This window comes from Electrophorus electricus, chromosome 8 (genome assembly GCF_013358815.1).
Source record: "Electrophorus electricus isolate fEleEle1 chromosome 8, fEleEle1.pri, whole genome shotgun sequence".
Lineage (NCBI taxonomy): Eukaryota > Metazoa > Chordata > Actinopteri > Gymnotiformes > Gymnotidae > Electrophorus > Electrophorus electricus.
The window spans coordinates 1256745-1274575 of NC_049542.1; the positions used below are offsets into that span (position 1 = coordinate 1256745).

Genomic DNA, 17831 nt, shown 5'->3' on the forward strand with positions numbered 1-17831 from the left:
ATACTTGGACAGGACAGCTGGACGAACCTCTCCTTACAGGTGGGATGGGATGTAGTGGACCAATGAATGGACCATCCCACTCCAAGTATATATGACACCATTCAATATGCTTGATTTAGGATTATAGCTTTCTCTGTGCTCAGACTGCTTTCAGGGTGTTCAATCTGTATGTGGAAGTAGGGTCTAGGGTGGGCTGAGGGGCAGGAAAGTGCAAGAGCGCCCATAGTGAGTCCCAAAAACTGTATATTCACTGTGGTAATCGGGTCAGGAAAGGGCAGTAAACACTGTCCGGACGATCACTTAACCTAGTGCATATTGGGATCCAAAATGAGCTCGCAATAACCTTTGCGCATATATGTGTCTAATGGCAGTATATAAGAATGGAGCCCAATCCCAAAAGGTTTACACCGGTACTAACTCCCTGACAATAAACAGACAATAACTCCTATCCCAAACAGGCACCACTACCTATAATCAGTAACTATGTACACACTAGAACATGTATTTCTAACACAGGGATCACAATTATAGACAGAACACAGGAGTACAACATGAGTGAAACCCAGTGTAGGCTTACATACAGATGTACATAATACACAAAATTGCTAACTATGGATATCAAGAAGGAAGGTACACACAGGCAAGACCACAAAACAAAACAAATTGCATGCTAAGGCAAAACTAAACAAAGCTAGGATGATCTTAGTGTGAGTTTGGACAAGATTCCATCTTCTCCCAGCAGGGTCCTTATATAGGCCACAGAAATAACTTAAGGCAAGGCTGAGTCAGTAACGAAGTAGATAGCAAGACTCAAATCCTGAACTGGGCCAGGAGCGCACTGCTGCACTTTGGAAGAGTAACACAATACAGTTACAGCCCTTATGTGTTATGTGCCTTTATTAGTCACTGTTCACCTCCTTTGTGACAGTTTTATTCTCTTGCTTTTAAGTTGTTGTTCTTCTCATTAACTGCCTTTGATAATTAAACTGTCACCGTTGGCCAGTCCACCACCGAGAGGGACATGCCCAAATCAGAAAGGGGCCATACCGATTGTCTACTCCATTCTCAATCACCTGATTACTGATTGGAGACACCTACTCCTCATCATTGTGTACCCTATTTATGCACCCGCGGGTCCTGAAGAACAACGCTGCACATTAGTGGTCAAGGACACTACGGAGTTACCATGGTACATTGCAACTCGGCATTCGTAGCATCCCTATGCATTACTTTACCATTTACATTGTTTGTCATGGATAATAAAGCGCATGTTAGCTCAACTTCACCTCTCGCTTCTTCTGTGCAGCAAGCGTCAAATTGACAAGTAAGTTTTGCTTATTCACTGATGCCACACTATTTCTTCTACTGTGTGATGTGTTGCCTATGACATATCAGTATCAAAATATTTACCAGAGTTTAACGGCCTACATACACCATTCTATATGATTGCATTAATATCCCTGCATATAATTCATGTAGAGATGAGAAGACAAATGAAAGACATGTCAATATCTGAAAACTGAGGCTGTGCATAAGGACTAACGTGTGGATAGCTCACAAGATGATTTACTTTGCAGATTTTCATACAACAGCATTCAAATAAGAAGTGGTTGTAAAAAAAAGTAAAATAACATCAGTGCAGAGATTTTAATTAATTAATTGTTACCAGATGAGTAATAACATTGGAAAATGCCATGTAATGCATTTACCTGCAGAAAATCTCCAAAAGAAATCATCACCTAGAACAATGAGGAAAATTTGGCAATCACTATATACAGTGCTATATATGTGCTCCTAAATCTACAGGGTTTTCAAGAGATGTATTGAGGAAACTGAGGAAATGTATTTGGCTGATGGTGTAAGAAGGAAAACGCGGTAAATGTATTTTGGTTCACTGTTGTTATGTCACATGACCAACACAGAGGAGTGATTTAGTAGAAAGGCGTTCTCGCTGCAGAACTGTGGTACTATAAATGAAAGCAGCTCTCTGATCAGTGCTGAACTGTCTTAGTGTGCAGATAGAGGTAAGGATGGACATGAATTCAAGTTACGTTTTTTAGCTGTTGTTAATGAAAAGTTAGGAACTGTATTTAATAATTTTGAATAATTTTGAGTTTCATAATATGTTTATGGTAAATTCTGGATGTCATATTTATAAACAGATAAATGAAAAAGCCTAATGGACATCAGCCTACGACAACACTGGACAAGAGGAAACATTTCTCTTTGTTATGAGCATCATCCATACTCTTGCCAGAAGATCATCTTTCCCCTGGTTATGAGAGTTGGAATGTATTTTCTCATTGGAATTATTATATTTGCTACAATAGTTGGAAATCTCCTGGTTATCATAGCAGTCATTCACTTTAAGCAGCTCCACACTCCAACTAATTACTTCACTCTCTCTCTGGCTGTAGTTGATCTGCTTCTAGGAGGGGTTGTGATGCCTCCCAAGATGATACACACTATAGAGACCTGCTGGTATTTTGGAACTGTATTCTGTAAAATATTAACCAGTCTTATTGTTATGTTATGCTCAGTCTCTGTTTTAAATCTTGCTTTTATCTCTGTTGAACGATATATTGCAGTATGTAACCCCCTGCTGTACCACAGAACTATGAAACCTCATGTTACCTTAATCATGATTGCTGTTTGTTGGAGCTATTCTGCTGCCCTGGGAATCATATTTCTGAAGCAAAATACTCTTCGTGTTGAACACAATAGTGAGGTTTTATGTAAGGGGGCATGTGTTCTAGAAATAGGGCCAATGGCAGCTTTAATAGTTTCTCTGTTCTCTTTGTACATCCCCTCTGTAATCATTGTGTGCATGTATGTGAAAATATATATTGTTGCCCAGAGACATTCGCGTTCAATCCACAACACTCTCTCTCACCTGAAGACATCCAGAGGGCAGCCCACTGTTAGTAAGGCAGAGAGAAAAGCCACTAAAACACTGGCTGTTGTTATGGGAGTGTTTTTATCATTTTGGACACCACCTTCTATCTACACCACATATGTAGCATTTTATGGTTATAATGGTCCACCACAAGTGATGCAGGCGATTTCTTGGACTGTTTTTTCCAATTCAGCCTGTAACCCTATTGTGTATGCTTTCTTCTACTGCTGGTTTAGAAAGGCTATCAAAGCTATTTTATTAGGAAAAGTATTTAGGACAAATTCCTCTAGAATGAAATTGTTCTGATTAGAATAGGGGATCATCTACATAAATGAACTTACTAATGTAAGGTAGTGTCTCTGAGGTGGGGGTAGATGTGTCTGAGCTAGGTAGTGCCTCTGTTTTTTTGTGTGTTAGTTTTTCCTCTGAGTGATCTGTATCTCTTTCTGGAGGGCAGGGGTGAAAATAGATTAAGTTCAGGGTGAGTGGGGCCCTTTCTAAAAAAATATTTTCTCTTGTGCTTAGCTGGAGTTTATGTCTCTGAGGTGGGTAGATGTCTTTGAGGTGGAGTAGATGTGTCTGAGGTGGGGTAGCTGTCTTTGACATGAGGTATATGTCTTTGAGGTGGGGTAGATTTCTTTAAGGTGGGGTAGTGTCATACTGATGTATTCTCTCCACCTTCTGCAGGGCCTTCCTGTTTTCTTCTATGCAGTGGACAAAACACACCATGCCACAGTAGGTCTGCTAAGTGATAAAAGTCAGTCGATGAGTGTACCTTAGCTTGCTGAGGAAGTTCAGTCTTTGTTAAGTCATCTGATGGAAAATATGTGTCCAGGGTCAGTCTGATGAAATATCCACGCCAAGGGGATTAAAACTACCCTCTTCACCCTGCCCAAAAAGGAACCTTTTTTTTTTTGTAAACAAGATTGAAGCGGCCATTGTGCTTTCATTCTAATGCGTTCATGAACAACAAATCAGGCCTGCCACATATTTTCTTTTATGGTTCTGTTTTTATTCGTATGTTTATGTAAGATTATCTCGAGTGTAATTTTGCTACATTCATTATCTCTGTTCTTTATTCAGTTGGTATATAGTATTGTGTGTGTAAAAAGGTAACATTTAATAAATTTTAACCTATTTATGTGCAAATGTTATGTAATTCAAGTAGTCTTTAATTTCATCTATAGTGGCTTTAAGTCATTTTAATGAAACCTGGTCACAAACTACTATACAGGTCACCTAGAAAGGCTCATGTGTAACAACAGGGGGTAGTTAGAGAAGAAATGATTATTTATTAGTTGACTGAAGTCCAAACCTGGTCCCCCTCCCTTTTAGAATTGTATCTTGGAGCTGGATATTAAGTAATTGTGAGCTAAACATCTGTAATGTCTGTATTTTTTCCATGTGAACTCATCAAGCTGCACTCACATGACACTTGCAGTTCAAATAGCCTGAGGGCCAGGTTGTGAGGTTGAACATGGCAATACAGGAATACCCCTTCACTATCAATACCACTTCTACACTGCACTGTACACCTGTACAGTAATGCCCATGATTCAACACTGCACTGAACACCAGTACAGTATTACAGATGCTTCAGATCGCATTGTGCACTTGCATAGTAATGCCCATGTTTTCGCACTGCACTTCTCACCTGTACAGTAATGCCTATGCTTCAGCACCACACTGTACACTTGTACGGTAATGCCCATTGTTCAAAACCACACTGTACACCTGCACAGTAACCCATCCAGCTTGGTTTTTGTCCTGTCTGTAGCCAAAGGCTGTCAAGAGGCTTTGTGTATTTGACTGTTAATTGGTATGTGCCCGACTTATTCGTATTGTGGCATTTCTTTTAGTCACAGGTTGTATTGAGATCTAGTTACCACCCTCATATTATGTGTTGTTATCAGTCACTGTTTCCTTTGAGTCAGTCCTTTTCTTTTGCTGTTCCTCTGTTGCTGTTGTCATTAAACTAACTTGAGCATTTGTAGTGAAGAGTGCACATTATTCCCCCGATGAAACTTTAACCTGGTCAAAGGGAGGCTCTCTCCCAGCCCCAGCCATGGACCAGACCCAGGACCTGCTGGTGCAACAAAGCTATAATCGGCCTAGCTATCAAGATGGCCTGGCTTCTGACCCTCACCCCCCTATCCGTAGTGGATAATGATAATCAACCTGTAATGTAATTCTCCAAATTGTGATGTTTGCTCTTTATTTATTTATAAATATCTGTAGTTGCATTATTCAGTCAGATTACTTCATTTGTATGTTGCTTACCTTCATGCATATTTTTAACAAATTTTATACACTACTAACTGTGTTTACCAGAAATCCTATTTGAACCAGTTTGACAATATATTAAAGTTAGTAGTTTGTAACTTCTAGAAATTAGGAAAGTAATTAAATTCATTATCCAATTGCTCTACCTCTCTCAGGGTCTGATAGCAAATTTCATTCTAAGACCAGGATGTAGAAATGGGTAATAATGTATGATTTTCTTTATTTTTCTTTATTCCTTTATTTCTTTATGATGGATTTTATGCATTCCTATGTACTAGAGAAATTCCTGTCCTCTAATACAGGAACAAATGCTATTGGATATGCATGAACTAGGCATGCCCTGTTCCCCAACAAATACTTGAAATGGCCAGTTAGCTCTCCTCCTCGGCCCTGGTCCCACCTTGCTATAGACTTTGTTACTGGCCTACCTGTTTCAGAAGGCAACACCGTAGTCTTGGTGATTGTGGACAGGTTCTCAAAAATGGTGAGATTCTTGCCACTGAAAGACCTACCATCTGTCTGGGAACTGGCAGAACTGCTCTTCCACCAGGTCTTCCGAGTGTTTGGACTGCTGGAAGACATCGTATCAGACAGGGGACCACAATTCACGTCAAAGGTGTGGAAGGAACTGCTGAGGAAACTGTACATCATAGTCAGCCTGACATCTAGCTACCACCCTCAGGCCAATGGGCAGATAGAAAGGGCAAACCAGGAACTGGGTAAATTTCTGAGGCCTTTTTGTCAAGACCGACCCGAAACCTGGAGTAATTACCTCCCCTGAGCTGAGTATGCCCAGAATTCCCTACGTCATGAAGCGACGGGTTTAATACCTTTTGAGTGTGTCCTAGGTTTCCAGCCTCTACTCTATTCGTAGAATCCGCCCACATCAGATCAGCCAGCGGTGGAAGCGTGGTGTCGACGCAGTGAGCGGGTGTGGGAAGGGGTGCATCAAAAGCTGCACAAGGCCATCGCCGCCTATAAGAGGAAGGCGGATAGGAGGCATGGGGAAACGCCCCTGAATGAACCTGGGCAGAAAGTGTGGGTCTTGATGGCAGATGGCCATGCGGGATCCTGCAGTAAGCTGGCCGCGAGATACGAGAGTCTGTACACTGTCACACGACGCATTAACGAGGTCACCTACCATGTGGGCCTCCCTGGAACCAGCCATGTGTCGGCACTGAAGCCGGTGGTAGAAGGTCCTCTTTCGGAGGAGTCCAATCCTTTGGGTGCCATTTGGTATCAGTAGTAACTTGATAGAATTACTGTCTTTCTCTCCTGATCCTCCTATTATACTGTAGACACACTTTCAAAAGGAGTTTACTGATTAATAAGTTTCCTTTGTTGATCATGTTGATTGAAAAGTAGATGACCTGCATGGTTACCCTGATGGGTTGCTTAAAACAATCTATATCCTTTTGTTTCTTCTCTCTTTTCTTTATTATCTTAAGTAGCTACCTGCATCCACCACAAATTGCTTGGGTTAAATTTAGCTTGCATTGTTAGGATTGTTATTCTACTGAACTAGACGCTCTTGATCATTAGTAGAATCTTAGTCAATGATTGTTGTGCATGTTGTTCTTATCTTTGCATATTGTTCTTATCTTTGTTTATTCCATGGACATACCTTAGTTATTACATCTGTGAGCCAAGACATTTACCTTTACGATATTTGGTAGATGCTCTTATGCAGAGAAAATTGCAAAAGTGCTTTGTCATTTATTCAAATTGCCAATTTTCATGAGTTGAGAAAATTATTAGTCATTAATAAATTAATTAAAATGAATAGAATTAATCAGGGTGGTGTAATATGTTGCCTATGACATATCAATGTCAAAATATTTTCCAGATATTTTCTGCCTACATGCATATAATGTACAGAGTAGACAAATCAGAGGCCATAATAATATCTGAACACTGAGACTATAAGGACTACCCTGTGAGTAGCTCACCAGACTGTTTACTCTGTAGATACTCAAAATCACCAATAGCATGTAAATAAGAACTGATTGCAAAATAAAAGAAATAAATGCAGACCTATTGTTATTAATATTGTTAGCAGAGGAGTTATGGTGTTGATAATGCTAAGTAAGTTAATGCTAAGAAAGGGATTTACTCCTAAATCTACAGGGTTTTCAAGAAACATATTGCAAAAACTGAGGAAAATTGTTTAGGTAACTGTGTAAGAAAGAAGTTGTAGTAAATGTTTTCACTGATTCAATGTTATTGTTGGATAGAGTATCACATGATCAGCACAGATGAATGATTTTATAGAAAGGTGTTCCTCCTGCAGGACTGTGGTACTATAAATGAAAGCAGCTCTCTGATCAGTCATGGACTGTCCTGGTGTGCAGACAGAGGTAAGGATGGACATGAGATGGACATGGACAAGCCACGTTTTTTAGCTGTGGTGAAAAATTGAAAAAGGAGCAGTCTTTAATAATTCTTTAACTTTGTTCCCTTAAATACTGAGTTTCATGGTATATTATTACATGTCTTACTGGTAACATATATTCCTAATCTACTATTTACAAACATATAAAAGAATAATGGACATCAGCCTACGACAACAATCGATGAGAGGAAACATTTCTCTGTGTTATGAACATGATGCTAACTCCTGCCAGAAGATCATCTTTCCCCAGGTTATGAGAGTTGGGATGTATTTTCTCATTGGATTCATTATATTTTTTACATTAGTTGGAAACCTGCTGGTTATCATAGCAGTCGTTCATTTCAAGCAGCTCCACACTCCAACCAACTACTTCACTCTCTCTCTGGCTGTAGCTGATCTGCTTGTAGGAGGGGTTGTGATGCCTCCCAGGATGATACACTCTGTGGAGACCTGCTGGTATTTTGGAACTGTATTCTGTAAAACATTATCCAGCCTTATTGTTATGTTGTGTACTGTCTCTGTTTTAAATCTTGCTTTCATCTCTATTGAACGATATGTTGCAGTATGTCACCCTCTGCTGTACCACAGAATTATGACACCTCATGTTACATTAATCATGATTGCTTTTTGTTGGAGCTATTCTGCTGCAATGGGTATCATATTCCTGAAGCGTAGTACTCTTCGTTTTGAATACAATAGTGAGTTTTTATGTAAAGGGGCATGTGTTCCAGTAATAGGCCCAGTGTCAGCTTTGATAAATTCTCTGTTCTCGTTGTACATCCCCTCTGTTATCATGGTAAGCGTGTATGTGAAAATATATGTTGTTGCCCAGAGACAGTCACGTTCTGTCCACAACACTCACTGTCAGCTAAACACATCCAGAGGGCAGCCCACTATTAGTAAGACAGAGAGAAAAGCCACTAAAACACTGGCTGTTGTTATGGGAGTGTTTTTATCATTTTGGACACCACCTACAATGTACACCACATACATTGCATTTTCTGGTCTTAATGGTCCACCACAAGTGATGCAGGTGATTTCTTGGGCTGTTTATTCCAGTTCAACATGTAATCCTATTGTGTATGCCTTCTTCTACCACTGGTTTAGAAAGGCCATCAAAATTATTTTATTAGGAAAAATAATTAGGAAAAATTCCTCAAGAATTAATCTGTTCTGAGTAGAATAGTGTATCATCTGCTAAAATCAACTGAACTGACTTTTGATTTCCATTTTCAATACAGTTCTACATGGCTTAAATTGTGGCTTGAAATTGTTTTTTTTACTAATGTGGAATATATACAGGACATGGAAAATTGGAACATTCTACACTCATTTATTCAAAACACATATTCTCAAATGGTGTGATATTAGGTGCACCCATGTTATAATTATAACTGTACAAATTGAAGCCCATCTGTTAGCTTGGACATTTTAGTCAACCTCATTCCCATTCATCATTGGTCAGTTTACATCCACAAGATCACTGCTGACCAGATACTGGGGGACAAAATTAACACTGACAGTAGTGGCATGATAGAGGATGTTGCCCAGTAATGAATGTATCAATAACTGCAGGATTGCTGGGATTTCTACACATCAGTGCTGATTCTGTGTTAAAAATGGTCTACCAAGCAGGTCTGTGGTTAGACACTAACTGAAGCACTACACGATGGCTTACTATAATTGTTGTCCATGGCCACAGATGGGCAGTAGCCTGTAATCCACCTGTCAAACCAGATCTGAACCTTGTGGGTATGTAGACAAGTTTATTTAAAAAAAAGAAAATCAAATAGAAAGTATCATGTTTTATGCACTTATTATATGGCAATAATTTCTCTTTAAAAATAATACTATAATAACCTAGAAAGCGATAAAACTGTATATATATTTCTTATATCTTATATATCCTTTGATAAGCAAAACTGCTGTCCCTTACAACTAAGACTTTTTATAATACATCTTTAAATCTGTTACCTTCTCACTGTTACACATTCATTAAAGTTTTGCTGATTTGCTGTATCACCTGTCACAGCTGAATAAACAGCAGACTGTCTAAATGAAATATAAGGGTGAGTGTCATACAACACTAGTAGATGCATCAATGCAACACACATTCATAAGGAGGAACAAGGGCTTTGTAACTGGAGCCATTTATAAAGGATTGTGTTTACATCTAAGTGACAGAGCATTTAAATTGAGACAGCAAACACTGAAACAATACAGAGTAATGCAAACACATAGATGTCCTGATGTGCATTGAGGTAATCAGCCAGATCTTTATTTGCCTGAGATGGTCTTCTGTTGTTTGGGATGTCTACAGGACTCTCCACATGGTGCAGCTAATCAATAACAAGAATAGATACAAATCACACAGAGAATATTATCAAACCGCTCCTGAGATTTTAAAGAAGAACGACATAGATTGGTGGTTTTCTTGCATATGAATTCAATATATTATAAAATAAGATTCTGCTCTGTTCAGAGTGACACCAAGCCACTGGTGGGTCACTTCACTAGATACACATCGAGTGTATCGGGGAATAACTCACTGCAGTGTTGCCTTTCTTTTGTTCCCCGGGACGATGCCATACTCCTGCCACTACCAGCTGCATAGGCTCCTCTGGCGGGTCGGTCTGTCCGGCTGTTCGCTCCCTTTGTGGGGAGCCCCGACTGAGGTACCGATGCCGCTCTTGCAGGAGGCGGTCATAGGTGATTGTGAGATGCATCGTTCAACGAGGCAGCTTCCTGCTTTCAGGCCAGCTCTGTCTGCAACTCTGCCCTTAGCCTTCCAAGGAATGCATCGATCAGCACGGGTTCATTCCATCTCGTTCCGGGAGCCAGGGTCTGGAACTCCATGTCGTAGTCTGCAGCTGGTCTGAGACCCTGCCTTAGGCGCAACAGGGCTTGTCCACAGAGCCTCCCCTGATGGGGGTGGTTAAACACTGCCCTTAGTTCCTGAACGAACTCGGAGTAGTCACTTATCAGGGGCTACGCGTTAGTGACCAGCACCGCACCCCAAGTGCGAGCTTTACCCATGAGCCTGGAGATCACAAAGGATACTTTCGCGTTCAAGTTCAAAGTTCAAAGTTCAAAAGGCTTTTATTGTCATTTCAGCTATATAAAAGTACAGAGCAAAATGAAACAATGTTCCTCCAGGACCATGGTGCAAAACAAAACAAGTGCAACAGACAACACACTACACGAGTGCAAACAGTACAATACAGTGCAATAATACCATACAATAAATACAATAAATACAAGAAAGGACCAATCCACAATGAACAGGCAGTGCATTCTTTTGACCAGTGCAGTACTGAGAATATGTAAAGTAGGTTTGTGCATAGGAGTCAGTGACATTCTATATTGAACATAGCAGCCACTGGTTGCAGCCAGAAACAGTTCAGAATACAGTATTGATATAGTACAGTATTCTAGCAGCAAGTAGAAAGAATGTGCAAGAGAGCAAAAGGAGTGTGTATTATGTGTGTGTGAAGTTTGACTTCAGCAATTTGTCTGATATAAAAACAATGTATGTGTGTGTGTGTATGTATGTATGTATGTATGTACATATGTATGTGTGTGTATGATTGTATATACTTGTGTGTTTGTGTGTGTGTGTGTGTGTGTGTGTGTGTCTGCATGAATGTGTATAAGCATGTGTCTATGTATAGATGTGTCCATTTTTTTGTAATCAGAATTAGCCAGAGCTCAGGAGTCTGATGGCTTCTGGGAAGAAGCTGTTGCACAGTCTAGAGGTGAGGGACTGAATGCTGTGGTACCTTTTTCCAGATGGCAAGAGGGTGAATAGTTTGTGTGAGGTGTGTGTGGGGTCTTCCACAATGCTGGTGGCTTTGCAGATGCAAAGTGTTCTGTTAACTGATCCTGGTACCCAAGGAACAGATCACACTGGACAATGAACCCCTCACAAGTTGGTCTCCTTCATAAGCCTCAGTCACTGGTGGACTGACGGGGGGGTCACCCGTTGCTCTGGACTCGTGGCCAGGCGGTGCATGTACTGCCCCTAGTACCTGCACCATCGAGCAAACCTCCCCGATCTCCTGCTTCTGCTGGTCCAGAGCTGCCATCTGGACCATTCGCAGGAGAGCCCAGTCAGGGATGCTTGCTTGGCTTCCAGGTGGCTGCGCATTCTGTGACGCTGGGTGCACAGAAGAAGGGAGAAGCGAAGTTGAGCTAACGTGCTCTTTATTATCTGTGACAAACAATGTAAATGGTAAAGCAATCCGCATGGTTGCTACGAATGCCGAGTTGCAATGCACCGAGGGAACTCTGTAGTATCCTTGACCACTAATGTGCAGCGTTGTTCTTTGGGACTTGAGGGTGCATAAATAGTGAGACACAATGATGAGGAGTAGGTGTCTCCAGTCAGTAATCAGGTGATTGAGAGTGGGGTAGACAAACATTAAGGCCCCCTTCTGACGTGGGCATGTCCCTCTCAGTGGTGGAACGGCCGCCCATGACAGAACCCTCCCCAAAGGCCACGCTAGCTGCCTGGAGCATGGCCTGCCACAGGTGGTGGGGCCTCCATGGGTACAGCCTGTGGAAGGAGGCGTTGAGGCTGGGGTCTAAAACCTGGGAGGCCGGGACTCATCTACGTTCCTCAGGGCTGTACCCTACCCAGTCCTTGAGGTATTGCAACCCCTTGCCTCTCCTCCACCTGCCAATCAGGTGATTGAGAATGGGGTAGACAAACGGTATGGACCCTGTCTGACATGGGCGTGTCTCTCTCAGTGGTGGACCGGCCAACGGTGACAGTCAAATTATCAAAGGCAGTTAATGTGAAGAACAACAAATTAAAAGCAAGAAAAAAAGACTGACACAAAGAAGGTGTTCAGTGACTAATAAAGGCACATAATACATAAGGGCAGTAACTGTATTGTGTTATTCTCCTGGAGTGCAGCAGTGCGCTCCTGCTCCAGTTCAGGATTTGAGTCTTGCTATCTACTTCGTTACTGACTCAGCCTTGCCTTAAATTATTTCTGTGGCCTATATAAGGACCCTGCTGGGAGAAGATGGAATCTTGTCCAAACTCACACTAAGATCACCCTAGATTTGTTTGGTTTTGCCTTAGCATGCAATTTGTTTTGTTTTGTGGTCTTGCCTGTGTGTACCTTGCTTCTTGATATCCATAGTTAGCAATTTTGTGTATTATGTACATCTGTATGTAAGCCTACACTGGGTTTCACTCATGTTGTATTCCTGTGTTCTGTCTATAATTGTGATCCCTGTGTTAGAAATACATGTTCTAGTGTGTACATAGATACTGATTATAGGCAGTGGTGCCTGTTTGGGATAGGAGTTATTGTCTGTTTATTGATGGGGAGGTAGTGTTTTCAAGTTCTCAAGTTTGGTTTATTTGTCACATACATAGTCATACACAGTATAGCTCGCAGTGAAATGGTGGAGAGTGCTCTGTCCAAACTGAGGAAAAAGAAAAACAGGGGTGCATAGAGAAATATATATCTATATATATACAAAATATATTAACAATGTATGTACAATATATGTATATTATGTTTATATACACAATGTACAATGTATATATGGATATGTATATATGTATGTACACAATGTACAGTTCCATCTTGTAATTGAACATATTTACAGTTAGTGTTAGTGTACATAAAAACATTTTTCTCAGGTCATTTTAGAGTTGAAAATTCAACATAAGTTATCAAGTGCATATTATCCAGAAAGTCAAGGAGCTTTAGAGCAATTCTATGACGTGTAACAATTGAAACTAACTTTCAATACAATAAATGACTAAAAGAAACATGACAACACAAATAAGTCAGGCACACACCAATCAACAGCCAAATACACAAAACTAAAAGTTGAACATCTGCGTGTTCTTAAGTAATTACAGCTGCAGAGTCTCTTTTCATCTGAGCTAGGTCAAATATGAAGATACCACCTAACCCCACCCGCTCAAAGGTCAGCCCACACCCTCAAAGGTCAGGACTTCCTCTCAGACAGACCACAGACAGTACAAGTTGGAGTAAACACCTCTGAAACCATTATCATGAACATGGGAGTTCCCCAGGGCTGTGTGCTAAACCCTCTGTTGTTCACCATAATGACTTAAGATTGTTGTGCCAAGTACAACTCGAATCATATCATCAAGTTTGCAGATGATACCACGGTAGTGGGCCTCATCAGAAATGATGATAACTTGGCATACAGAGAGGAAGCGAACCAAATCGTCATCTGGTGCAACAATAACAACCTGTCACTGAATGTGAACAAGACAAAGGAAATCATTGTTGACTTCAAGAGGAAGCACACGGTACATACTCCACTCACAATCCATAGTACTGCCGTAGAGTTAGTGAGAAGCATCAAGTTTCTAGGGGTGCACATTTCAGATGATCTGACATGGATTACACACATCACCTCCCTCATCAAAAATGCACAGCAGTGCCTTCACTTCCTGCGAAGGATGAGGAGAGCAAATCTTCCCTCTCCTATCCTCACTATGTTCTATAGAGGCACAATAGAGAGCTTTCTGACCAGCAGCCTCCCAGTCTGGTATGGCTTTGCACCACCTCAGACCAGAAATCTCTCCAGAGAGTGGTGAGGACAGCAGAGAAAATCATCAGAACCTCACTTCCATCCATACATGGTCTATACCGGTCAAGCTACCTCAGCAGAGCCTTCAACATGGTCAGGGAGCCCACCTATTCTGACCATGGACTTTTCAGCCTTCTGCCCTCTGGTAAATGCTACTGCTGCATATGGTGCAACACTGCCAGACTCAACAAGAGCTTCTTCCCACAGGCCATTAGATTACTCAACTACCTTTAACAATACACACCATATTTTTTGGCACACCAGAACTTTGAACTTGAACATACACACAGAATGTCTAAGCATATATACCCAAACTCAGTATTTTATTTTATTTTACTTTATATTTAGAAATATAGAACTATTTTTGATCACTATTTATAACTCACACCCCTATTTTTATATGTGTCACAATCAGTCCCTTCCAGGTTCCATGTTCCGTGTTTCCCTGTCTTGTGCATTTTTGTTCCATGCCTTAGTTTCATTTTCTCCTCCCCTCATTTGATTGCTTGCACCTGTCCCTTGTTTCTACCTTTGGTTCTTGTATTTAAAACCTATCTTGATGCCTGTGTTTTTGCTGTTCACTGTTAGGCTTCATTGTGTTTATGTTTGGTTGTTTTGATGTTTTTGCAAAGCCTGTAATTTTGTACTCTGTGCCTTTGTGTTATCTTAGCCTCCGTGTTCCCTAGTCTTTGTAATAACCTGCTTCCTGTTTGCCTTCATGTACTTTTGCTTTGTGTTTCCTAGCTTTTCTGAATCCTAGCCCTCGTCTTGTTATTCCTGTATCCGCTAGCTCTCTGTATTGGTTCTATGACCCTGGACGACTCTGATTCTGGATTTGCCCCTATTAAGTCTCACTCTTTTTAGCACATGCATCTGTCTCCTTACCGCTCACTGTTACTATATGTAGCTACTTTTGTGCAATCATTTCAATGTTCTCTCTGTGAACACCTTACATTTTCAAGTGTGAAGTTTACCGGTTACACTGTGCAATAATTACTGGAACAATGTCAAAAGTTTCTATATGCAATGTGCAGTATTCAATTCTTAGAAAATGTGCAATATAAATAAATATATATACATATATATTCCTTGTTGTATTTATACTATGTCTTATCTATTTTGACTAGTATGTCTTGTCTCATGCATTTTTACCTTTATGTATATTGTATATTTGCACTGCGGAGTTTGGACAAACACAATCTTGTTCAGCTGTGCACTACTTGTATAGTCTGAATGACAATAAAGTTGACTTTGACTTTGACCAACAGACTAAAAACAGTTTCTTTCCACAGGCAGTCATATGCATAAGTCTCTCCTCCCCTCTCGCACTTTCCTAAGACAGAGATGTTTTTACTTTGCATTTTACATTATAGATATCATTTTGGATTATTATGTTTGTATATTCAACCTCTTGTATATTGGTTACTGTGTCATTGACGGCACAGAGGAAGCGAGAGGCAAAGTTGAGCTAACATGCTCTTTATTTTCCATTACTTATCAATACACGAGCTATATTATTCCACTAAGAGACTAGGTGATTCACGGTAGCAAGCGTCATGGAGTCCTCTTGGTCATTAATGCACAGCATTGTTCCTGGGAACCTGCGGGTGTACAAATAGGGAGAATCATTGATGAGGAGCAGGTGTCTCCAATCAATACTCAGGCAATTGGGAACGAGAAAGATGAACAATGCGATCCTCGTTTGATTCGAGTGTCTCCCTCTGGTTGGTGGACCGGCCAATCGTGACAGTTACCTTTCTTCTCTAATTGTGTCCTTGCAGTCAATCGTGCTGCTAAATGATTTTTCATGTAATCTTTTATTTAATGACAATGATCAATTCATTTCAACTCAATTCAGTTTACCGACTAGGAAAACTCAGTCATCTTCTCATTTCTCTCTCTGCTGACTCCCTCTCCCAAAAAACTGTTAAAGATGAAGTTACATAAACAAGTCAATTTGTTCTTCTTTAAAATCTCAAGGACTGTTTGGTAATATTCTCTGTGTGATTTCCATCTATTCTTGTTATTGATAAGCTGCACCATGTGGAGAGTCATGTAAGACATCACAAACTACAGAAGACCATCTCCCTCTGCTCAGCAAAATAAAGATCTGGCTGATGACCTCAATGCGCATCAGGACATCTATGTGTTTGCATTACTCTGTATTGTTTCAGTGTTTGCTGTGTCACTTTAAATGCTCTGTCACTTAGATGTAAACACAATCCTTTATAAATGGCTCCAGTTACAAGGTTCTTGTTCCTCCTTATGAATGTGTGTTGCATTGATGCATCTACTAGTGTTGTATGACACTCACCCTTATATTTCATTTAGACAGTCTGCTGTTTATTCAACTGTGACAGGTGATACAGCAAATCAGCAAACATTCATGAATGTGTAACAGTCAGTATGTAACAGATTTAAATATGTGTTTTAAAAAGTTTTATTGGTAAGGGACAGCAGTTTTGCTTATCAAAGTAAATATATATAATTTTTTCACTTTATGTTTTAAAAGAGATATGACTGATATATAGCAAGGTCATAAAATGTGATACTTTCTATTTGCTTTTTTAAAAACATTTTTTAAAGAAACTTGTCTACATATCCACAAGGTTCAGATCTGGTTTGACAGGTGGATTACAGGCTACTGCCCATCTGTTGCCATGGACAACAATTATAAGCCATCGTGTAGTGCTTCAGTTAGTGTCTAACCACAGACCTGCTGTTGCTTGGTAGACCACTTTTAACACAGGATCAGCACTGATGTGTAGAAGCCCCAGCAATCCTGCTGTTATTGATCCATTCATTATAGGGCAACATCCTCTATCATGCCACTACTGTCGGTGTTTTAGTTTGTCCCACAAATAGTATCTGGTCAGCAGTGATCCTGTGGTTGTAAACTGACCAATGATGAATGGGAAGGCCATTGACTAAAATGTTCGTGCCAACAATCAGTATTATATTTGTACAGTAATAATTATAACATGGGTGCATCTAATAAGGCACCATTTGAATATATGTGCTCCTAATAAAGTCATTGTTGAATGTACTCATTTTCAATCTCCTGTATAGATCCCATATTAGTAAAAGAAACAATTTCACGCCATTATTTAAGGTAAGTGCAGTACTATATTGGAAATGTTAATTAAAAGTTAGCTCAGTTTACTCAGAACAGTTTCATACTTGAGGAATGTGTCCTAAATATTTTTCCTAATAAAATAGCTGAATTGGAAAAAGCAGCCCAGGAAATCACCTGCATCACTTGTGGTGGACCATTAAGACCAGAAAATACTACATATGTGGTGTAGATAGAAGGTGGTGTCCAACATGATAAAAACACTCCGATAACAACAGCCAGTGTTTTAGCAGCTTTTCTCTCTGTCTTACTAATAGTGGGCTGCCCTCTGGATGTCTTTAGCTGAGAGTGAGTGTTGTGGACTGAATGTGACTGTCTCTGGGCAACAACATATATTTTCACATACATGCTCACCATGATAACAGAGGGGATGTACAAAGAGAACAGAGAAATTATCAAAGCTGACACCGGGCCTATTACTGGAAAACATCCCCTTTACTATATATAAAACCTTACTATTTTGTTCAACATGGAGAGTATTGTGCTCCATGAATATGATTCCCAGTCTCGCCATCTCCTATGACTGCCTCTTGCAAGAG

At 40.3% G+C, this 17831-nt stretch overlaps 2 protein-coding genes across 2 annotated transcripts; both read left to right on the forward strand.

The window, feature by feature from the left end:
* The first annotated feature begins 2179 nt into the window (after positions 1-2179).
* On the forward strand, positions 2180-3202 carry LOC118241811 (trace amine-associated receptor 1-like). Its single transcript, XM_035529035.1, has one exon. The coding sequence runs from the start codon at positions 2180-2182 to the stop codon at positions 3200-3202; it is 1023 nt and encodes a 340-aa protein (XP_035384928.1).
* A 4523-nt stretch (positions 3203-7725) lies between these two features.
* On the forward strand, positions 7726-8748 carry LOC118241828 (trace amine-associated receptor 1-like). The gene has a single exon (XM_035529125.1). It carries the CDS (start codon positions 7726-7728, stop codon positions 8746-8748), a length of 1023 nt encoding a protein of 340 aa, XP_035385018.1.
* The last annotated feature ends 9083 nt before the right edge of the window (positions 8749-17831 follow it).